At 40.7% G+C, this 25,528-nt stretch overlaps 1 protein-coding gene across 3 annotated transcripts in view; it reads right to left on the reverse strand.

The window, feature by feature from the left end:
* The window catches only part of PPP3CA (protein phosphatase 3 catalytic subunit alpha), a 241,899-nt gene that overhangs the window by 50,748 nt on the left and 165,623 nt on the right, over positions 1-25,528 (reverse strand). For all 3 annotated transcript variants that reach the window (XM_053254049.1, XM_053254048.1, XM_053254050.1), the window contains exons 4-6: positions 11,231-11,342; positions 9,143-9,288; positions 3,588-3,727 (exon numbers count right to left, since the gene is read on the reverse strand). In XM_053254049.1, coding sequence (XP_053110024.1) covers positions 3,588-3,727; positions 9,143-9,288; positions 11,231-11,342 — 398 coding nt within the window. The remainder of the gene's footprint in view (positions 1-3,587; positions 3,728-9,142; positions 9,289-11,230; positions 11,343-25,528) is intronic.

A 25,528-nucleotide genomic window follows, 5' to 3' on the forward strand; every position in this document is an offset into this window, starting at 1 on the left:
TGCTTTTACTTGCTATCCCATTAATTCTCTCCCGTTTCTTCTACAAAGAGCCTCTCTTGCTCCCCTCCTGTCCTGCTACAGAATTCTCCAACGATCCAGATGTTAAAATCCCCTGTTTGGTTAATATGGATTTTTGTACAAGTTGCTATTTTGTGACTGATTTTGCCTCCCCAAGCTATTCCATGCGGGTAGCTCCCAAGGCTCTGGCAAAAATAATAATTTGAAAAAACCAACAACAGCTCCCAGAAGTCTTAAATCTGCCCACCCCTGCCATAATGAGCAAGGGATGGGGTTTCACTCACTGAAGGGCAAACAGCAACTCATGTTCAATGGTCAATGTGATTCCTTCCCCTCTCTGCCCCTCACTCAGATAAAGTCATAAGAGCAGCCCTGTGAGACAAGACCAAGATTCCATCTAGTCCCTTGTTTGGTTTCCACGGTGGAGAACAGGATCTTGGACTACGTGGAATCCAAGATCCTGATTCCAATAGTGGCCAGTCAGATGTTTCTGGAAAGTTCACAGCAAGATATGAAAGCTCTCCCCCACCCTGACAACTTGTATTGGTCACTGGAGGTTCTGTTTAGCTCTCATGGGTAATACCCCTCTGCAGTCCAGACCTTCATATATCTGACTAATTCCCTCTTCCAGCCATCTTGGCATCACCACATCTTGTGCCAGCAAATGCCATAAGTTAATTACATAATGTTATGAGTAATTAATGTTATGACTAAGTTGCACTCTCTTCTGTTCACCTTGAATCTGCTACCCATCAATTTGAAAGGGGTTTTAGTATTGTGAAAGGGGGAGGACAAAACCTCTCTCTCTCTCTTTCCCCATTCCAAGAGTGGCAACCTGAGGCTTTCCAGCTGTTGTTGGACTACAACTCCCATCATCCCCAGCACAATTTATTGTGGTCATGGATGATCAATATTGTAGTCCATCAACAGCTGGAGAACCCCAAGTTGGCCTCTATGGAATAGAGCAAGGGAGCTCTAGTCCATGCAAATAAACCTCTGTCATATGCTCTCAGTAATCCTTTTGTTCTGATTGTGAAGTACCCACAAATATTTCAGTCTTTCTTCATATGGGAAGATGCTTCAAATCCTTGATCATTTTGTTAAGAAACAGGTCACCCATGATGTGGATGGCACTCTCATTTGGCGGGGTGGGGGGAGGTAGAGGCAGATCCACCTTTCTGCTCTTTCTGCACACCCTTTGGAGTGCAGCCTGTATCCCAGGGCTGCGCAACTGCAGCTCTCCAGACTATAACCCTCATCATCCTCAGCAACAGTGGCCAATAGTCAGGGACAAAGGGAGTTGTAGTCTAACAGTGGCTGAAGTTGTGCAACTGTGCCGTATTTCTCCATGTGCCAGATTATTGCAGTCTATTATTATTTGTGTTCTGCCTGGTATTGTGGGAACAATCTGGGATTCCATTTCCCAGGTCTACCACACCCTTTCTGAGATGCAGTAGAGCAACGTATACTTGACTTAAGAACTGCTGTTTGTCTCCTGCATCCCCTCCTTCAGAATTCTAATCTGAAATAAAATCACTCGCCCACAGAACAGAGGGAAGGAAGGAAGGAAGGAAGGAAGGAAGGAAGGAAGGAAGGGGGTTGACCAGCTTAAGACTGTGCCTGTATTCCAAATGTCGGCAAGACCACCTTAACACATTGTCCCTGTATCCTACATGAGGTGCACAGACAATGAAATAACCTGTGATGGTTCAGAAAACTCTTGCCCTGCTTGCAACCGTCTCTTGCTTCACTTAACCACACTGGGTTGAACGCTTTCTATGAATCTATTGAGCTACACAGGCATTATATTGAGGTTGCTATAGTAACTGGTTTTAGTTATATAACTACGGGAGCTGCTGGTAATATGAAATAAAGATGAAGAATTTGCCATTTCTGAGAAACACTCCCCTCTTATTGCAATGCAATTGATAGAGGATTTGTGTGGAAGATTTAACAATTTGTTTTGTACAGCTAACCAAACTATCTGTCATGTATATTAACAGAAGAGTGTTGTTGCTATTATAAAACATATAATACAAGTAGGAGTGACCCTTTCCTGTGTTCATTCTTTCATACTTTGCATCTTTTCCCTATTAAAAAGGTTCTTTATTTAATTCTATAAAATGTAAATGTATCTTTTTAAAAAAGCAGCTAAGTATTTACAAGATGCTTCAGAGACAAGGTGATTTAGTGATTCTGCCAGTTTCATGCTAATCAGTGCTGTGCACAATCATCTTTTGGTGTAAACACACACACACACACACCTGCCCCTGAGCTTGATCCAGGACAAATTTATTTATTTATTTATTTAACATATTTTATACTGCCCAAAACTTACCTATCTGCTGCACATGCACTTCCACAGTGGCCTCATGGCTCAAATTGTGTGCATACGAAGTGTGACAGGATTGTGTAATGCACTGGCTTGCCAGAAGAGGAAGCAGCTTACCAGAATGGGTCTGCTTTTTGCAGCACTCGGGTGCTACCCTTGCAGATGGCGGTACTGGCATAGGGTTGCCATATTCTAGCTTTCCAAATCCGGGTGCCTAATTTGCATATTATGTAAACTGGCTCGAAAATAGTTTTTGAGCAGAATAGTGAATGCACATTTTACTTCATAATTCTGCTTCTACAAAGGTTAGAGAGCTTAGCTTAAAAAAAAAGAAAGGAAGGAAAGAAAGTTGAAATCCTGGTGAATCTGGGTAAGCTAAGCAATCTGGGTGAGATGCTTAAAATCCGGGTGAAACCTGGAATTTCGGGGGACATGGCAACTCTATACTAGAGATTTACATATCAGGCGGTATAAAAATATGATGAATAAATAAACAAACAAACTGGCATGACTAACTCAAATGATGTCAGGTGACACATGGGACCAACACGTTATTGCGCTCTTGTAAGTACTCAGAGTAGATCGTAAAATGCTTAATTCTATTAATTTCATTTTGTCAGCTACTTCTGCCAAAGTCTCTATTTATAGCTGCATTCCTGTATTCAGTTAAGCACTTTTTATGCAACGGAAGCTTAGGGTGCTTCCAGGCTTGCAGTCTGCCAGAACTGATGGTTTGAAAGAGGTCAAGTAAGCTGACATCTTGGGAGTCAGGTGAACTGGGAAGCAGGAAATACAGAGGCACGTCAGCCGAAAGGCACTATCTGGTTGCAAGTTGATCTTTGCCCCCCAAAAGAGCTGTTCAGAACCTTCCTACTCTATAAGTATGTATGTATGTATGTATGTATGTATGTATGTATGTATGTATATTCTACTCTTTCTCCAAAGATCCCAGAGCATCCTCTTGCTTTCACTTCCAGTTGCATCCATATTTTCATTGGTGGAATTTTCATATAGGAGCCTACATGCATTTTACATGAAACAGAATCTCACTTGGTATGGATTTTCTTGAAATACAATGGAAGTACTCCTGGCTTTTAGAAAGAGATTCAGTAAATATGCTGAAACAGAGTTCTACACACACAAAAAGCACAATTATGATGATTTGCCAAGCAACACCTAATGGGCCCCTCTCAACTCATGCAGCTAATCTGCAGACACCACAATAAAACACCCTTACCTGTAGAAGTATGAGCACCCCCTGACTGTGTTGTGAGTGAAATGTTCCTGAGTCTTCTCGTTTCCGAAGTCCTCTAGGGGATCTGACCACAGGATATCACACATAGGTCCATATGCAGGTGGTTCCTTGAATCGATCTAACTAAGAACAAGAGAAGACAAAGAGAAAGGCTAAGGGTGTGTCTGATCCCTGCATCATTGACCTATCCTGAACTGCAGAGAGTTCAGGATAGGTGAAAATTGCAAAGCCAAAACAGTACTAGATGGGAGGACCCTGCAGTGACCTTTGGCCCTAGGCTAGCAACAACAATGCAGTGGGCATCACTACCCACCTCTCTCCTGCTTGAGATCATCCTCAGGGCCACAACAGAGTGTGGGTCCCTTGGGGCAACTGCACATCTGCTTACCAGCCCAGTGTTGATGTGTGATCACAGAATATGGTTGTGACCAATAATATGATATCAGATATGATTATGGGGAACAGAATGACAATCACATACTGCTGGAACAGATGTGGAAAACCAGAACTAATGATATTGGAGGCAGGGATGTGGGACGTAGCAAGAATGGAAACATTAATCGACTACATGCAAGTTTGTGAAGGGAAGCAGCGATCTGAAAGAGGTGTTGAAATATTACAACTGTCCCGAATTGGAATAAATATGTTGAGATAATAGCCCTGCTACAAGAAAGGCATCGACTAGCAAGGTTTTCAAAATTATACTGTAGCATTAAAAACTTTAACATGGGATAGAACATGGCAATGTGCCATGGCTGCCTGATAAAACTTTATAAGGTTTATCATCAGCCCACATGCACGCAGTATCTGTGCACCATTGTTTTTGTTAGCTAGCCACAGACTGCTTCCATGCAGCTGTTTGCACAGTTATGGGCTGTAAGAACCTTTGAGATACTAAAAGCAGCTGCATGGCCTGCCACTTTAAATAAAGGCTTTCAGACAGTTCTAAATACAGGAAGTGTTGGCTCTTAGCTAAAATACCTCTATGTTCCTTTTCTTTGGAAACAGCAATGAAACAGACCAAAAGCACCAGATTTTCTAGTCCTTTATGTAATTCATGCATTTTAAACTAATATATCTAAAATGAAATCACAGATCTTCATAAGCAACTTGTGGTATTAAAATATCCCTAAACAAGGTTTGGAGCCGTTTTCTGCAGATTCCAAAGATCTGCAAAGATCTATTACTGAATATATAACAGGCATACGGAGGACCCTAAACTATTTAATCTTGCACTGTGTTATACAATAAGAATATTTTAAAAAGGCAAGTGTTTGCATTACCAATACAATGCAGAAAAACAAGATCTATCAATTTTGTGCTTAGAAGCCGCCTCCAAAACCAAGTCTGAAATAGAAGTTTTCTATTTTCTACTCCTGCGTATTTGAAATATATTTTTCTAGTATCCACTCAGATGCATTTTGGCTAAACATAAACTTTAACAAGGTGTGTGTCTGTGTGTGTGTGTGTGTGTTTTAAGAGAAACATGTAGGAGTGCTTGCAAAATCCTTGATTACCCATTACTGATCCAGCTTAGGAAACCCAAATACATGCGACTGCTGTATCACCCACATCTGCCCTGCAATGGTCATTCATGCCCCATCCAGCTGGCTGGACATGCCCTTTGACAGAGATATGAATCCCCATTCAGGGATATTAGCTATTGTATATAGTTAGAGCTAGATCAGCCCCAATGAATGTAACTCATAAGATGATGATGATGATGATGATGATGATGATGATGATGATGATTACATTTATATCCCGCTCTTCCTCCAAGGAGCCCAGAGTGGTGTACTACATACTTGAGTTTCTCCTCACAACAACCTTGTGAAGTAGGTTAGGCTGAGAGAGAAGTGACTGGCCCAGAGTCAAACAGCTAGTATCATGGCTGAATGGGGATTTGAACGCAGGTCTCCCCGGTCCTAGTCCAGCACTCTAACCACTACACCACTAACAAGAGTTAGGGACACTTTGTATATTTTTCCTGCAGATGTGTGTAACAAATCCAGCATACAGAGTCATGGGCATAGAGCAAGGGTTTCCAATTTATTGTGGCTGGGGATGATGAGAGCTATAGTTCAGCCACATCTGGAGTACCACCAGTTGGGAACCCTAGGCATACAGGTGAAACTCGGAAAATTAGAATATCGTGCAAAAGTCCATTAATTTCAGTAATGCAAATTAAAAGGTGAAACTGACGCATTGCATGCAAAGCGAGATAAGTCAAGCCTTAATTTGTTATAATTGTGATGATCATGGCATACAGCTCATGAAAACCCCAAATCCACAATCTCAGAAAATTAGAATATTACATGGAACCAAGAAGACAAGGTTTGAAGAATAGAACAATATCGGACCTCTGAAAAGTATAAGCATGCATATGTATTCAGTACTTGGTTTGGGCCCCTTTTGCAGCAATTACTGCCTCAATGCGGCGTGGCATGGATGCTATCAGCCTGTGGCACTGATGAGGTATTATGGAAGACCAGGATGCTTCATTAGCGGCCTTCAGCAATTCTGCATTGTTTGGTCTCATGTCTCTCATCCTTCTCTTGGCAATGCCCCATAGATTCTCTATGGGGTCAGGTCAGGCAAGTTTGCTGGCCAATCAAGCACAGTACACTGTATACTTTTCAGAGGTCCGATATTGTTCTATTCTTCAATCCTTGTCTTCTTGGTTCCATGTAATATTCTAATTTTCTGGGATTGTGGATTTGGGGTTTTCATGAGCTGTACGCCATGATCATCACAATTATAACAAATTAAGGCTTGACTTATCTCGCTTTGCATGTAATGCGTCTGTCTCATATATCAGTTTCACCTTTTAATTTGCATTACTGAAATTAATGGACTTTTGCACAATATTCTAATTTTCCGAGTTTCACCTGTAGAGCATGCAAATATATCGCTGAGTTGACATTCGGCCCTATGCTGGCAATTACAGTGCAATTGCCAGGGCAATACCTCTCTGCCCCAACATAGCTCAACTTTGGGGCTGAAAGAGTAGAAATGAAATATGAACAAATCCAAAATCTGGCAACATTTCAGAAAGCGATGCGGCTTTTTGAATTTTGAACGTTTTCAAATCCCACTTTTAAAATGAAATCCAATCTCATATTGAAGAATTTTAAGTCAATCATGTTAAGAAAACATATGAGAAACAGACATACTAAGAGTGCAAAAAAGAAGAACTTCCAAGTGAGACAAATCCTATGATAATTCTGCCTTTTCAGGGAAGGAAGGTGTGATTCAAGTGTACTTGCCAAATGACAGCTGACTCTAAGCCCTCCGTGTGGCTATTTCTAATGTTTCATAAATCAGTGAAGGGAAGAATGAAGGAAAAAAACTCCATCAACTAACTCCTTAGATGAATATTAATAACACAGCAATTGAATTCTAAATTAGAGTTGTGAAAGTGGTCTAAATTCTGTCAATGCTAATGCAAATAAACCAGAGAGACTGATTTTCTTAATTGAAAGGGAAACCTACTACTAAATACTACCTATCAATTGCAGAGTGTCCTTGCAGGATTCCTTTTGGTGGAAAATCACCTTATTCACCATTGGGAATGGTGGTAGGTTATGAAGAATTGTACTTCCATTTCCCAATCTTACTTGGAGACATCACTGGGATAGGACAGGACCAGGCAACCTTGATTTTCCAGCTGCCGCTAAACTACAACTCCCATCATCCCCAGCCAAAGGATGATAAATTGTGCTCAGGGACGATGGGAGTGCTCAGGGACGATGGGAGTTGTAGTTCATCAGCAGCTGGTTGCCTGCCCCTAGGATAAGAGATAAACTAGGCTTTTCCTTCCTTTCAACTGAACTCCAAATGGCAATCAATTTGAGATTTAAAGGGGAAAGAACTGAGACTTTTGAAAACTCCATTAGCTCCTTCTTACATATCTCATCCTGGTTTCGGCTTCTGGATGCGATTCCAGATTGTGATACAGAAGGGTGACAACCTGAGTTTTTAATCTATTGTTGAGAACCCAAGAGGGACCAATGTCCAGCCCTAAGTGGTCCGCAAAGGGAGGAAGATCCAGACAGTGTGATGAAATCATCAATTCAGAATCATCAACTCAGAATTCAGAATGAGATCTCACACCTCATTTGAAGGCCCCCCAATTCTTAAACAAGGAATTTTTACTTGCCTGGCAGCACTGAACCACAGAAATATTGACCAGTTGGCCTGACTTTATTTTTAAGTTCCTAGAAGAAAAGGTTTGGAATTCTGCTCAGGATCAGAGCAATCCTAGAGGTTAAAATGTGCCATGGGAAAAATATCTTTAGAGGAAGCCTGAAATAAAGCAGCCTGTGTTTCCTCAAAGGCCTTCCCTGGGTTTTGTTGATCTTCTCATGTTTGCTGTTTAATGGACACCAGGTTTTGAAGAGAAAATTCACCCTTGGGGGAACACTCCCATTTTTGGATGGCAAAGCAGGTAGGAGAAGGCAATGGCAGACTTTTGGTGCCGCTGTCTTCTCCTACTCTCCCCCTTGGTGAATGGACTTTCTCAATACTGCAGAGATCTCTGGGAGGAAAGCCCATTCACAAAGAGGAAAGGCCAAAAGGAGCCGGAGACTTGCTGTTGCTTCCTCCCCCTCTCATCCTCCTCCCCTTGCTAAATGAGGGGAACATGGTAGCAGCTCCTATTCTCCTCACACGCCCCAAGAGTGAGGAGATCTGCTGCACTGCATCCCCCATTTCTCAAGGGGAAGAGCTGCTGCCCACTCCATTTGCTTTCCAGCTACTGATGGATTTTAACACCCATCAGGATGATGGGAGTTGTACTCCAGCAACAGCTGGAGAGCCCTGACCAATCCCTGCACCAGAAGATGTGGAGGGAATGCACCAGTGGGGCCTTGTACAGGGTTTTGCCCTTTGGGCCTTTGTCAATGCTGCATTTATAACGTGTAGTCACTCTCCCTCTTGATTAGTTTTAAACACACCCTAAAAAGCCTCCTTTTAAAGAAGCATTTTAAAATTGGTTTTAATTGGGTATCCAGTTTTAGTCACCTCTGTATTTTATTTTGCCATTAGTTTGTTTAATTATTGTTTCAGTTGTTATTTATTGTGCTTTTTTCATTATTGGTTGTCTTATTGTGCTTCTATCATGAGCTCTCCCAAGCAGCAGTGTGCTGGAGGGGTGGGATAAAAATGTTAAATAAGGAAATAGATAGACAGAAGATGTAGTCTGTGGGTTCCACATTGACTATGTGAATAATGGCCTACTTTGTGTAACTTGTCCTTTTAATTTCAATGGGATTACTCTGAGTAATTTTCCTCATGTTAATCAAAAATACATGAATTTTTCCTGCCACAGAAAGAAAAAAGCACAACAAAGAGTTATAATGCAACAAGAAAACATCATCAGTTACCATCATCATCATCATCAGTTTTATTACAGCCATTATCAGTTACCAAAAACTTCACTATTAAATTTTACATTTATTAAAATGACGGAAAGAGAGAAACCGGTTGGAACCACCATGTCAGTTACCGGCATTTCAGATTTATATGCTCCAAACTTACTTTTCTGATGTCATCTAAAGTGTTGATCTCTGGAGAGAGGCCACCATGCACACACAGGAACTGTTGGTTCATCAGAGCAGCCAAGGGAAGGCAGTCAAAGGCATCCATGCAGGCGTCATACACACGTTCTGAATACTTTATTTTACCTTAGGAATATTAAAACCGTATCAGAAGAGGGGTTGAGAAGGACAATTATTGTACTTTAGACTTTTCACAAGGCCCCTGACATCTAGGTTCCACATGTACTAGGTACAAGAACCAGTGTTGGGCTCTCACATGCACCCATGCATCTTGACCCTTACACAGGTGGGACAGTGATACATACAAATCTACCACACACTCTTAAGAACAAAAAAAAAGTCCTTTTGGATCAGGCCAAAGGCCCATCCAGTCCAGCATCCCGCCTCACACAGTGGCCAACCAGGTATATCTGGGAAGCCCACAAGAAGGATAAAAGAGGTCAACTACTACTTCCCATTGGTGTTTCCTAGCATGTGGGTTTCAGGGGCATGCCACCTCTAATCCTGATGGAAACATAAAGCTACCAAGGCTAGCAGCCACTGATAGTCCTCTCCTCCATGCTTGTCTAAATCCCCTTTAAAACCACCTAGATTTGGTGGCCACCACCATATCTGGTAGTAGCGAATTCCATAATTCAGCTACATGTTGTGTCAAGAAGTACTTCCTTTCCCCGTGACAACAGCAATGCAAAAGCTGCTCCACCTCCTGTTCCCTCCACCATCCATGTATCATTGTGCAAATATACTGCTGAAATAATTAATTTCTACTACTGTTTTTGTATAGTGGTGCAATTTTAGTCTATTTGTTTGCTTTATGTTTTATAAACTTTGTTAAGTTATTGAAAGGCATTTGGCAGTGAGGCAGCATACCAACCTTGTAAATAAAATTAAAAAGTGAACTTAGAGTATTAATCAAATGTTGTTCTACAATCTAATCTATGCAGTCATTAAAACTAAAGTTTCACAATGCTAATCAACCTTTAAGCCACATTTTTTAAAAGCTTGTAAATTTCTGCGAACATTTCTGTAGTCATCCTAAAAGGTTCTTCTAGAAAGCTAATCATTTCTGCTTAGATTCCACCATGCATCTCCCCACCCCACCAAAGGGTAGGTCAGCACAGAAACCTTCACCCCACATCTTCCGAATTTTCTGCAGAAACATTATTATGAAATGAATGAGATAGTGCAATTAAATTGAAATGTTAATTCACAAATATGCATATTAAAAACTCAGTAGATTATGAAGCAGTTCGAATCAATTAACATTCTTTTCATCCTCTGCTCTATAAAGGAAATGGAAAACTGAGGTCATTTTACATAGTTCTCTAGGTCAGAAAAGAGAGGTGGCTGCAGAAGAAGTGAGAAAGAGCAGAAAGGTCATTTATGATAGCAACACACTGGATCCCTGGGGCCAATTAGAAGGAAGCAAATGCATCCTCCTTTTTTTGGGTCTCCATGATTGCACACAAGTCAACAGAGCTGTCTCTGAACTTAGTATGCGTCAATACTCAATTTTCTGCTTTCAGTTCCCAGGCATGGCATCTTGTCCCACTCCAATGAATTCTAGTGCCTGCCACTGCCGCTTGCCATTGTGCCCGCCCCGAATCCTCCAGTAAACTGACATTTGGGACACAGAACTTTTAAAGGAACAAGAAGTACCAACTCTTTTAGAATATGATCCCTGTGTTCAAGCACCACATGGGCATGTTTATAGTACTCTGCTTTGTTTTGTTTTTAACTGTTTTTATTGTTTATGGAATAATTTAAAGAAAATTCTCTTTTTGGATATTTAGTAACTGTATAGTAATAGATGCACTATTTTAATAGTTATAGTTAGATGTACTTTGTACTCATTTGTTAACTTATTTTTGTAGTTTTTTCTAGCAATAAAAATAAAATCATCAATTAAAAAAATAAGGCAAAGACAACTTGCTGTGGAGATTCCAGCACTGAATCTATCCCACTATACTGTAGCTTAATAGTTGAAACTTTGCTTTTGGCTAAAGGGTCTTATTCCTGAATGAGATTTAACACCCTTCAAGAAAGCATAAGGTAGATTTATACTTACATTCTTGTTTAAATGTGAAATACTCTGTTAAGTGTCTACATTCATGATTCCCACGCAGTAAAAACAGTGTTTTGGGATAAAGAATTTTCAAGGCCCACAAATACAGCACACACTGCAAAAAGAAAAGAAAAATAAGTTGATCAAGGTTGAAATTTGAATAGACAATTCTATTCTGTTTTATAGAATTACTATATATGAAATATTTTAAACACTACCTGCCCATTCAGAGGCATACATGAGCTTTCAGATAATGTAGCACAGTTTGTTTCATATGCTTTGCTCAAATGATCAGCAATTTCAGAGTCAAGGTTTTGGAGGGTACAGAAATGTGTTTAAATAAATAAATGTTTTGGCATAGTTGTCAGTGATTGAGAATGACATTTTTTCTCCATGGATGCAACCTCTAATTGGATTATTTGGTTAGATTAATAGATTTATAACCTTTTCAACAGTCTACAAAAAGAATCCCAATTAATGGGCAACACTTTCTTAAAGCATCAAGGATTTTATTTCTTTAAAAAGTACTAATCAAAGCTTAAGACACCATCTTAGAAGATATATTATTTATTGCTTTATATTTATATCCTGCCTTGTTACAGAAAATCCCAAGGCAGCAAACAAAAACTGAAATATACAATAGCATAAAATTAAAAAACAAATAAGAGAAACATTTAAAACCATAATACAATCAAGAAAGAGAGGAATGAGTACTAGAAAAAATAAAACCAGCACAGTAGTCAGAAACAAAACGCATGAGAGAACAATACTGCCTTTACATACCCAAAAAGGCATGTAAAAATTAGCCCTTCACTTTTAACAAAGGAGGGATTCCCCTAGGACAGTCCCTGTGATCTCTGACATCACATGCACCACCTAAAAACAAAGTATGCCCCTTTCATCAAAAGAACTGTTTGATTCATATGCAAATATATGCATATTTAATCAGTTTCTGCAATGTAATTAATTAATTTGAAAACTCAACTAAAACTTATTTAATGGAGGCACCAGCCCTACTCATTACCACGCCCTTGCTCCCAAGAACACTAAAGTCTGGAGTATTATAGACCACAGAATCAATCTGGATGGATGGACCAGCCAGTCAATCCTGGATGGCAGGTCCAGCCCTACCATGGAGGAGGTCACGTTGGCAGATTGTAAGCCAGGTCTCAGGAGAAGAACAGCAGCCCCACCCCCTCCCCATCTATGGGTGGCCTACAGAGGGAAGAAGGAAAAATTGTGCCATATTGCTTTTACTCCTCCTTCCCCAATAGAAAATGAAGAAAGCAGGAGAGATTTGAAAGGAATGAAAGGAGGAGTTGGGTGTGTGTGGTTTTAATAGGAAAAAAGAAAAGGGAAGGGAGAGGTACTCAGCTTCAAGCAGCAAAATATTCTGGGCTGGCACTGCTCCCTAGCTTGAAAAATATCAATGACCAGCATGTCCTAATAAAGGGTTAGCAGAGCATTTCATGAGCTTCTATGAAATGGAGTTAGATTGGAATCCTGTTAAAGACAAACAAACCCCAACTATACTACACACAGGCAATGAAAGAAAAAAGCCTGTCTTCACCTGTGAAGACAGGAAATGCATCAAATGTGAAGTGGTCCTCCCCAAGTGCTGGCACCAGGTTCATGGGTCAAGTGCTCTTGCAGGCCACCGCAGCCATCATGGGTTCTATTGGCCATCTACTGCCCCCCATTGTGTTACTGGAGGCAACAGCAGCAACACTGAAGCACAGGGAAAGGAAGATGGCAGTCACCAATGCAGCTGCCACAGAGTACTCCAAGGTGTTACCACTGCCATCACTAAAATAAGCCCCCATAAAGGTTCAGTGGAGGCTTACTTTAGGAACACAGGGCGCTGCCATATACTGCATTAGATCATAGGTCCGTCTAGCTCAGTATTGTCTACCCAGACTGGCAGCGGCTCCTCCAAGGCTGCAGGCAGGAATCTCTCTTAGCCCTATCTTGGAGATGCCAGGGAGAGAACTTGGAACCTTCTGCTCTTCCCAGAGTGGCTCCATCCCCTAAGGTGAATATCCTGCCTAGCTAAGGGGACAAATCATGCTTGGTACCACCATACCAGCTCTCTTCTCCCTTTGTAGTAGTAGTAGTGAAAGCAGTTTAGATTGCTTTTGGATTGCCGGACTTATAGGCTGGCCTTGCCCTGGGCCTTCAGCCAGTGCCTGAGCTGACCCACCTGGTAACAGCTCTGCAGAGGAAGGACAAGAAACTCCTAAAAAGGTAGGCAGGAGCAGAACTCGTTTTCAACATCTGTAGATACACATGTCTTCATTGTGCCAGAAAACTGAATACATACTGCAGCAGGACCCTTTTTCTTCATCCTGATTATTTGATGGTTGGGGCGGGGCCATAGCTGAGTGATGGAACATCTGCTTTGCACACTGAAGATCCCAGGTTCAATCCCAGACATCTCCAGGTAGGGCTGGGGAAGACTCCTGCCTGAAATTTTGGAGGGCTGCTGCCATTCAGTGCAGACAATATTGAGCTTGTGGACCAACAGTCTGATTCAATATAAGGCAGCTTTCTACGTTCCACTGAGGGCAGGTGCAATTGCATGGATTCCTCAGTGTCTTTCACTGGCCCCAAGGCCTTTTCTCCAGCACCCGACAAATGACCCTTGATTCGCCTGCCTATACAGGGCTATAATGAGAACCTTTTATGCTTTTGGATCTTTATCCTAGTGATGCTGGAGGGGATGAAAAGGTCTTTTGATTCAAGGCCCAGTCATTTGCTTAACTTGTGTGGGGGTTGGATCGTATTCTTTACATAAACCCCATGGTATTAAATGAGGCAAACAGAGAAAAGGAGCAGCACACTTGAACTGGAGGAAAGAGGAAGAAAACTGTAACTTTTGAAGTTGTTCTCTTTTTAGTAGCAGCCCTTTAGCTACTCTTCTTGCCAAGTCATCTCTTCTTTTGATACTTTAAGAAAATGAGGACAAAAGCTTCCCAGCGGCTTTATTCCATACATGTGATGCTTATTAACAAACGCTAGCATATTAACCTACAGCACTCCTTCCAGTACTTTGTAAAATTCAGTAAAAAGGATTGGACATTTCTATAGGTAATAGAAATATCCAGAAATGTAATATTTAACAAATAGTTTTGAAAGAACAAAGATGCTAGCAGGGAGAAGACTGGAGGTGTGAGGTGGAACTCTCTAAATTTCTGCTGGAGGTGAGAGGAGAAGAGGGAGCTCCCTTCAAGAACAGCTTGTTACTGGGTGTAATCATGATGGCTTCTGCAGAACAAGAAGTTGACAGTGCTGCTGCAAAGACAAAATGAAGGGTTGCCTGCCTCAAAGGTGCGAGCATTCTTTGGCCCAACACATTTCAAGTCACGCAACTCTTCTTGAGAAGCAACTAATGCTTGTCCATATCAGCTCACTCTGATATGTGCTCATAGAGTGCTGTACCATTTTAGGTGTTGTTCTGTTCTATTGAATATAGCCAAGAGGGATGTGGCAGGGAAGAACCTCCACTCACAGCTCCTTAGTTACATAACCTCTGCAGTGACTTGAGAGTGAATTTCACAAAGTGAGCAGCCATAACTTTGAGCACATAGGAGAGAGAAAAAATCTGTGGAGTCTAAAGGTGCCTTTATTACATAGCAATTTATTGCCACACCATATAAACTGGATACTGTCTCCCCCTGAACTGAAAGGCAATGATTCTTTTTCTCATTTCTCTGGTTAGCGTAAGCTTGTCACTACACAGTGAGTCACAGGCTTCCTACCACGGAAATCTGCTACTGTCACTCCTCTATTTATGAGGCTTTGCTTTTCAATAAACAAACCAGCTGACAAGCCAGAAGTTTCGATTCATTTTTTTAAAAATGTAGAGATGTAATTGATACTTGCAAGCCCAGAGAACTGCTTTCCTTGCTCAGGCTTGAGGAACAATGGCTTGATAAAATTTATTTGCTAAAACTTTAGGACCTTTGGATGAAGCTGCATATTATAAAGGACATGGGAAGTCCGAAAGTCCTTTTCTCCTCTCCAGTGTCTTGATCCTACTTATCCATACCAGGACATCATTACGTTTTCCCCTGCCCCGACGCCATATATTTGGCTGTTGCTGGTGAGCTTGAAAAATACACTGCCTGACAGACAGACAGAGCAAGAATGATGTAGCAAGAGCACAGCCAAACAGAGCTTCCCAATTAACTGCACTGGTACAACAATGAAGGGCCAATTTTTGACACCCTCCCCTTCCCCAGGAAGGCCTCTGTGCCACTCAAAAATATGTCCCAGAGGGTTGTGCAGCTCTCTGGCACATATTTTTGGGTGGCACAAAGGGCTTCCTGGGAAAAGGGAGAGCATAAAAAATGGCTACACTGGTGCAGTTAGTTGGGAAGTGCTGTTAAGCTTCTTTCTTGCTGCACCAGTACATTCTTGCTCTACATGTCAGCCATGCATAATAATGTCAGGACACAGAGTAACTTGAACTAGATCAAAGATCCTCAAACCTTTTCTTCCACAGACTAGCTGAAAAATGCTTGGGGTTCACCTCCACAAATCAAAGCACATAACTCATATAACAGTTTTAAATAAACAAACAAACAAGGGCAGGACAAATAAATATTCACAACTGTTCTGCAACCGGTGAACTACATGGACAGAACTCATGTACCACAGTTTGAGAGCCTTTGAAGAAGATGCTCAGGAGTGGAAGTGGGAGAAATTGTATAAGCACTTGTATAGAACATGTACAGTTCTTTCTAATATGTAGTTTTCTGCCCTACTTTCCCCCCCTCCACACTTCCTTCTTTGCAATATCCTCATTCTTTTTTGCACCTGTTCACTGTGGTTTCTCATTAATGTGTTGAGTCATTTCCTTCACATTCTTCAGGGGGTGTTTTCATTTCTTTGTGGTTAAAACCTACAACAGTGAAAGGACTTCAGTCTGGCTGGCTTTCTGCTTTTTTTGCCACTGACTAATTGCATGACCTCAGGCAAGATTCATCCTCTTCCTTGTATCTCAGTTTATTTGTGAGACAAATTACAAATCATAATATTGATTTAACATACAAAGATGCCATGAGGCTTAATTAAAGTGTTTTGTGTTCTTTCAATTAAAGGCTTATGGAAAATTCAAACTATATTTCATGATGAAGGCCTCACATGGTCCTTGTCATTAAATTGTGTCTTTAACAATCGTCGTGTTGTGGTTGAAAGCAGTTATTATTCAGTTATTTACATATACACTTCTCTTCTACCTTAGAGAAAGTCAATAACTGATGGCACCAAGGCTTAATCCAGTTCCCACAACCCTCTTTCCACCACTTTTGAGGAATGGAAGTAAGAAAGCAATACGGATATAAGGTAGATAAACGAAGGGTTCCATTCTTTATTATTATTATCTCTTGAGCCATTTCAGATGATGCAGAGCAACAAAAGAGGAAAGAAGCTATGTGCTCTAACAAGCAATGATACGTTGTTCACTATCTCTGGCCAATTTGGAAACAGCAGAAAAGCACATGTAGATATTGACAGACAGCAAGTTTGGGTTATTTCACACACAACTGCTGCTTTGTAGAGCATTATCCAGGGCTCAAACCCTTAATGGTTTAAACCCTGGATATCTGAAAGACCACCTGCTCCCAAGGGTTTCTGCCCATCCAACAATGTCCGCAGAGGCTTTGCTCCGTGTGCTGATATTGTGGGAGGCTTGACTGTGGTGCACACAGGACAGGACCTTCTCTGTTGTTGCTGCCAGACTCTGGAATGCTCTGCTAGGGGGTGTCTGTGGCTGCTTTTTAAAAATGTTTGTATTTGTTCAGGCTTTACACCATAGGAGGTGCCAATTTTTCTGCTTCCCTGCTCTCTTGTCTTTTTATGGCTGCTGGTTTTGTGGTGTTTTTATGATGTTTAATTTATTTCAATATATTAAATGTAATTTTAATAGAATTGTATTATATTTTAACTTCCCAAAACCTCCTTGGGATAAGTTTAAAGCAAGGCAGCATAAAAACTGAACAATAAATAACGTATGGGGAAGCCAGAAAACTCTTGCCCGTCATGAAGCTCTGGTCCTGCCTGATGTCCATGGTCTGGAAAATTGGAATAAAAGTTACGCATGTCAAGTGGAACGAGGGTAGACCAAATCTACACAATCATTGCCTTCATAACTGAGGTTTTGGAGATCACACTGTACAGACCTATGCAGACCCATAGCTGGGGGTGGGGGCTAAGGCAGACCCGCCCCCCAAACATGTTACAAATAAATATTTTTTAAATTCCTATATTATAATGCAGTAGAAAGCAACTAAGGTGGTAAAATTCGACTCCCCTAGTTCTTATGTCTTTCCCTCCAAAAACATTTAGGCTTGTTATGGGTCTGGGCATTCAATTCTATGTGCATTCCATTATGTGTGCACAGGCCCTATAAGCAATTTATCTTCAATCTGTGGATGACAGGATGCCCCAGAGGCAGTACAGGTATTAGGATTGGGAGTTGTATGTCAAAACATTTTGGCAATTTACTGTTTAGCATATGAGAGCAAATAAGTTAAGCAAAAGCACTCAGAATCTACCAGAATATAACATTTTTAATATGAAAGGCAACTACTGTTGTTCAAGGATCAAGTGTCTTTGGGACCTACACAGTATGTATGTGTCACACACACACACACACACACACACACACACACACACACACACACTTACTTTATATCCCGCTCTTCCTCCAAGGAGCCCAGAGCGGTGTACTACATACTTGAGTTTCTCCTCACAACAACCCTGTGAAGTAGGTTAGGCTGAGAGAGAAGTGACTGGCCCAGAGTCACCCAGCTAGTATCATGGCTGAATGGGGATTTGAACTCGGGTCTCCCCGGTCCTAGTCCAGCACTCTAACCACTACACCACGTTACACCACGTTGGCTCTAGCTGCCTGCTCTTGCCTGAATATTTTATTTGTGCACATTTGGTACCAGAGAATCATTAACACCACAAAAGTTTTTTTTTTTTTAATACCATCTGTTGTATATACCTTCAACTAGCATTACTGTTTTGTTTTGAAATTTGCATGCTCATTTATCACCGCTAGGCTTGATTACTGAAGCACACACTATTTATGAACATGACAATATGCAAAATCCTTTTTTCTCAACATGTTTTCCTTTCTAATGGTTCATCTAGTATTTTAAGAGGCATCCATTAATTTTATGCAAAAATTGAAGTTTGTTTTTTAAAGGACACTTTAGTTTTACAGCAACTGACATTAGGTATGGAATTATGACCACCTTAGGCCCCCAAAGGAAAGCCTTTAAAATATATCTATATACGGACCTGCTCAAATAAAAACATTATGCTAGAAACCTTTCCATGACAGATATAACCTTTCATACTAGATAGAGGACTCCATATTTTTTTTGCCTTCACATATTTTGCATTACCAATTAATATATTACCAAAAGCTTACATGGATTTGATGTGGATTCGGAGACTGGTTGTATGCCATGGGTTATGAAACCAAGATTTGAAGCTGGTTTGCAAATTCTGGCTAATGCTGTTAAAGATTATGTTTAACGATGTTTAGTGTCAGTGCAGACATAATCCTACATTATGGGCTACAGTGAATTCTAACAAGGGAAGAGAGGAGGCAAATGGCATGGAAGAAGAGGAATATTTTTTCTGAGGCTGTGGCTACTGTAGCACACAGGCTCCAAAAAGACTACAAATTCCAGAATCACTCACAACATTCGTAGGACTACACAGGAAAAGGAAATACACACATATTTAAGTCAACCTTGCAGAGGGGAGTGAAGAGGAAGGATAGATGCTTTTTTCTAAGCCCTGCTGGTCCTGGTGGGTAGTTTTTAAGGGTGGGGGAGGGCAAAATGAAACTTTTGAGTGGCCAAAGCATTTGGCCCTCAAAGCAGGGCTGAGGCAAAAAGTGCATCCTTTAGCAGCAGTCCCCCAAGCAGGCTGCTTTACACAGGCCTACTTGTTATTTCTTCACCATAATTAAGAGATTGGCAACCTAAAATCTGCAGAGAGCCATGAAGATTTGGCATTTAGTTAAACATATCCTAAGAATAAGCAATGCATATGCCTTCCACTGAGAATAAGCAACACACATGCACCACTGAGAGACCTTAAAGGCCAAGTTGAAGACAGATCATCCTGGAGAGAATCTATCTATGTGGTCGCTAAGAGTCGACACCAACTTGACAGCACTTAATCACCCCAAAAGAATAAGCAGCATAGGTATATGCCTTCCATAGCAGAGTCTCTAGTCAAAGGAATAACCAACAGCTGCAACTAATTGGTTAGCCAATACTTGCTGTCTGGTCAAATATCCAACCCTGTCAAAGAATCTGGATATTGAAGTTATTAGTAAAACAGGATATTTGAAAAGCCTTTTTTGTTCCAGGTGTTTTTGTAAGTGGCTCTGGGAACCTGAGCTTGGGCTTGAACATGAAATGTACAATTTTGTCTTGAAGGTGCCCATCTACTTTCATTCTGATATCTCAGTCTTCAGAGGCACTCCCCGAATTACAAACAGTTATAGGCACTCCTCAAGTTATGAACACCCAACTTATAAACACCCATACTTACAAACAAAACTCCATAATATATTACATTAATGAAGTTCCCAACTTTCAAACGCCAATCCACATTACAAAAATGTTATCCCTCTTAGGATCTATATGTATCCAGAATCATAAACATCCAACCTATAAGCTTTTGGAACACAACCCATTTGTAAGTTGTGGACTTCCTTTATTGTAATGCCTTGGCTTGCCTGTTGCATCTTCCCTGGTCTACTTGAAAATAGGTGTGGTTATTCAAACTCGAAACACAGAATTGTGCCCTGTTTGTGTGTACCAAACTCCACTGAGATATCTCAGTGCTGAACAACTTTATCACTTCACAAACAGGGCTACTGTACTGTGATGATCCACGGGGTCGCCCAGCAATGCTCCACAAATCCACAAAATAATTTTTTTATTTGCAGAAAATATTCTGCAAAATGGCTCTGTTTGTTAAGATGGCGGCCAGAAATGACTTCTGAGGTCATTTCCACCACCACCCAACCCACGGATACCCAAGTCTTAACACTTTGCGTGCCATTTCCCCCCATGAATGCTGAGGTAGGGTGTCATTCACCTGACTGCGGATATGCGAAACCACAGATGGATCTGCGGATATTGAGGTTTGCCTATATATGTTATACTTCATACACTTCCTATCAGTATTCTGCATTTCAAGGGGTCTGTACCCAGGTTCACTTTTAACATGAATGTAAGTACAGTCATTAACCAAAAACAAGTACCTGGGTACAGATATCTGATCACAGGCACCAAATAATATCTGGATAAGGTTACTGTCTTGAAAATAATAGCTTTGAAGAATTTAACATTTTGGGCTCCTTCCCGGAAATCTCACAAGTCTGAGTCACAGGAGCTAGTACTCCCAACACAGAGCCCACCAAGCCACAAATGAAACTAAATGTTGGGCTGTTGGGTTTCTGGTTACCTTTAACACAGTTAAAACAGGCTCAGACTGTCAGGAGGTTTAGTGGCAGCCAGGAATTTATCTGATTGTAGAATGGAGCCTGTAACTTCTTGTCAATTGCTGCTAGTAGTTCTTACAAAGAGCTAGTCACCATGTAGAATTCAGGAGACTTTTCTGAAGTGATTTTTTCTTTGGCCTGGAGATGAGCCTGGAAATTTCTGAACATCAGCCTCTTTCACAAGACTTCCAGTACAGAAAGAAATATGTGATGGGAAGCTACATGAAAAGTCTTGCATCTGGCATTTTTCAAGCCCTGAGGTTTTAGATGACTAAGGGAAAGGCTGAGTTTTCCAAACTTCAAAAAACCAAAACAAAAACAAAAACAACCACCCTTCAGCTTTGGTTATGAATATGAAAAATATCTATATACCAGTTTTCAACAAAAGTTCCCAAAGATAAAACATGGATATATGTTTGTAAATAAATAAATAAATAAATAAATAAATAAATAAATAAATAAATAGGCTAACATATGGTAGACACCAGCAATAGCCACTGGAGGGATGCTGTGCTGGGGATGGCTCAGGCCAATTGCTCTCCCCCTGTTAAAGAAAGAGAATCACCACTTTAAGAGGTGCCTCTTTGCTCACTTAGCAGGGGAGAGTTTACATCCTAGATTCCCCTACCAATGCTACCCAAAATTCTGTGCATATTCCTCATTGTGGGATCACTAGTTGCAAAAGGGGAAACAGCAGAGGAGGAGGAAACATATATATACATACATACACACACACGTATACACACACCACAAATCCAAGAGAGTAAAACAGCCTAACTTGAAGTAAAAGCTGCGATGAGCACAGATATACAATTGGTGTGATGCTGGCCAGGGTGGGGCAGGGCAGGCAGGCAGCAAGCAGAGGAGACAAAAAATGTTCCTTAAAATGCTCCAGAAGCACAAGAGAAGTTCAAGAGCATAGGATAATATCCCTGCTAGAGGCACCTTTGAAAGGCAAAGGTGTCCCTTGTAAAGCGGCAGCCCTTTTGTATTTAGCAGGGGGAGAGTACTCATACAGCGCATAATTAATCTATAGAATTCCTTGCCATGGATGTGCCACCAGCTTGGATGGCTTTTAAAAGTGGCTTAGACAGATTCATGGTGGGCAGGTCTATCAATGGCTACTAGTCTGGTGGCTGTGGACCATCTCCAGCCTCAGAGGTGCAATGCCTCTCAATACTAGTTGCAGAGGAGCAACAGAGGAGAGAGGGCATGCACATACCTCTTGCCTGTGGGCTCCCCAGAGGCATCTGGTGGGCCACTGCGTGAAACAGGGTGCTGGACTAGATGGGCCTTGGGCCTGATCCAACAGGGCTGTTCTTAGAGTGACTGCCCCTATTCAGCCCCTCCATAGCACCTTTTCCAGAGGCTGTTTGCTGATGTCTCCCTTGTATTTCTTTTGAGACTGTGAGCTTCTTTGCAAACTGGGAAGCATTTTCTCATTCCTTTTGCTATGTAAACCACTTTGAGAACTTTTTGTCAAAATGCAATATAGAACATTTTAATAACATCATAACAATGCATTTTGATTTAAGAATCAAACCATAATTAGCCATAGTTCCTCTGCAGATAGTTGGGCACTTTCAGGTTTCCAGTGCTGACCACCTGCTTGGCAAGGATCAGAGGGGCCTGAACCCAACCTTTCCTCTCTTCCCCTAGTTTTCATTCAAAGAAGCACATTTGTGAATGTGCACTCACATAATAGAATTGTCAGACACCTTGATAAACATTTCATACACGCCAAACAGGGATAAAAGTTTGGCCTAGTTTGCTTACTGAATAACCAATTTCTTCCTAGACCTGCTGAACGTTCAAATCTTGCTTTTGTACAGCCCCTTATGCAAACGGGGTCTCGTTTTAATTAATCTGCAAAGTACCAGCAACTTTAGGACTGCACAACTTGTGATTCATTGCGATAAACACAGGTCTTCAGTCACATGAGACAACTAACCAAAACATCGATGACTCTCTCTCCCTGCCTGAAACTGCAAACACAGGGAAATGCTATTATTAATATTATTTATTTATTACATTTTTATACTCCCCGCCCCCCCCATTTGGCTCAGGGTGGTTTAGAAACATTAAACTATTAACCTGCCATGCTACAATGTGTGGTCGAACTGTGTTTGGCTTGACTGGGCACAGGTTGTGCAAGCTGATACTAGCACAAGATGAATGATTAATGACAATATCAAGGCAGAGGAAGCAGGTTAGAATTGATTTATATCAAATAGATTAAAATCACTTTTTAAATCACTAGTCAGGAAGACTCAATGGAAGCACTGCGTTCTAGCAAGAGTGCATACTTGTGTAAAGAATATGTAAGATTAAATCACTACTTGAGAAAGCGGTCAGTTTCATTTTTAGATGCTAAGTCCAGGAGACCCTCATTAACTGCAGTTTCATGGATCATGGTTTTATGTATCTGTGGATGGGTTTTAGAGACCCAGTTTCTTAATTCGTGCAGGAAATATAGGCATTTTCTGCCTATCCATGATTTCTGAGTGGCCAGAAATGACTTCTGTTGTCATTTCTGGTGGCCATTTTATGGCTCTTTTGTTTAAAAAATTTGAAATGAAAAAGAGGATTTGGGGGGGTATACCTGGAGAACAAGGTACTATGCTTTTCTATCCTTATTTCTGCTCCCTTCCTGCTTAAAAAAAAATAAAAATAGTGAGGAACCCCTGGATTCCCATAGGGGTAGGGTTTCTTTATTCATGGTTTCCATATTCACACTAATTGGCAGGAATGGAACGCCCAGGAATAAAGAGGGCCTCCCATTCATCAACAATGTAAAGTCATGTTTTATTTTGAAATGTGTTCAGAATAATTTTGCATCTATATAAAAAACCCGAATGAGGATTTGATTGTCCTACTTAGTGTCAAAGCCAATTGAAGTAGGCACATGTGACATCATGGGGAAGTGAAGTATCTCCATTTCAGTGGTCAGTCATGGATATTTGAAGCAAAAATCTGCCATATTCTACTAGGAAGACAACCACCATCACCACATAACGTTTTAACATATACTAACAAGCTCATGTATTAGCAGTTACTAGGGGGCCCGGGCACAGAGCATCTGTGCCTCCACGGCTGGGCCCGCCACCGCCTTGCCTCCGTGGCCAGGCCCGCCGCGGCCGCATGGCCCGCCACCTTGCCTCCACAGCCGCCTGGCCAGCCAATTCTCCTGGGTGTGCCAGGACCAATTAGGTGCCCCCGCAGCCCAGCCAATCAGCTGGGCTGCCGGGACGCACGTTCTAAAGGCACACCCAGGAGAATTATATATATAGATAATCCCCATTTATGTTAATATATTTGAGCTTTAATAGTAAGTTAAATTAAAACTATCTTCATGAATGTTTTTTTCACAAAGTATTTTTAATCCAATTTAAATTAAAATAATAATTGATTTTTCTTCACCCTAAGAGGAACTACTTCCAAAACATAGCCCACATTTTATCATCCTCCTAATATATATGCTTTAAAAGTTATTCAAATATGTTAACAAAATTTCTTCCCACAACCTGCTCACAGGAGGTAGTAAAAAAAAACCCCCCAAAACACCCACCATTAAAAAAAGGGGAGAGAGGGATTTGCTAATAAAAGCCCATGACCTTTACTTGTTGCCCAGAAAAACATTTTTGATTTAAAATTATAATTCATAAAAAGTCTGGAGATTTTATTGTGCTATATGGCATCTATTTATTTTAGATATTTGCATTTAATAGATGTTCAAAGCATTTTATTTTACTTTCCAATGTATTATTGGCCCGCACTGTTCTTTAAGGGTGATTAATCACCTGGTGTTCCAGTCTGCCATGCTGTGTGTAATAGTTAACAAAGTTGTGGCCCTTTTCCTCTATACTGAGTCTATGTTTTCTTGAGCTGGGGTCTGGGGATAATGTTTTATTTTTGTTTAAAATGTTTTAAATTGTTAGCTGTTTTATTGTTTTAATTTGTTTTAGCTTTTTACTGTTTTATAAGTTGTTTTAATTGTGAACCGCCCTGAGCCATTTCGGAAGGGCGGTATATAAATCAAATAAATAAATAAATTATTAAATTTCTTCTGCCTACCTTGTATAATTTCCAATTCTTGCTCTTAACAATAGGGACTTTCCTTTATGTACAGCACTTCTCAAGCAGAAACAACATTATTTGCAGCCTACATGCAAGGATAATTCCACCCACTGCAGAAAGGGAGAATCAAAAGAACTGGAAAGAGCTTTAAGTCCAAACTCTTGAACTGCATCTGGATTCACAACAGATTCTTCAGTTTTCCTTCACAGCATATTTCACTGGCACGTGCAAATGGAAAATATTATAAAAAGACAAGAACGTATAACCTCAACTACCTTCTAGCCTCTTGGCAAGAGAGCAACTAGTCCCTAAAGTAAACCTTTTTAAAAAATTACTGGTATATTTCTAATCTGGATTATAAAAATCAGGATTCTTGGGAGTTCCTTCAAATGTTCAGTTATATACAAAATTATTAAAGGATAAGATTTAAATGAAAAATTGTTTGAAATGGTGGTACTAGGCTTAAAGAGTATTTAACTGAAAGTGTAACCAGCTGAAGAAAAACAAGTGTGGATGAATCCCATTTCTCCCCTCTTTTGTATATTTTGTATGAAAGAACTGGCTTCAAGGTTTGTGGAGAGAATGTAGGTATTATAGTACATCATGATAAGAAATCGGATGCTTTTGAATTTGATGCTGCAGCTAATAAAAACATGGGGGAGCTTCACTTGGAATACAGTATC

Source organism: Hemicordylus capensis, chromosome 5 (genome assembly GCF_027244095.1).
Source record: "Hemicordylus capensis ecotype Gifberg chromosome 5, rHemCap1.1.pri, whole genome shotgun sequence".
NCBI lineage: Eukaryota > Metazoa > Chordata > Lepidosauria > Squamata > Cordylidae > Hemicordylus > Hemicordylus capensis.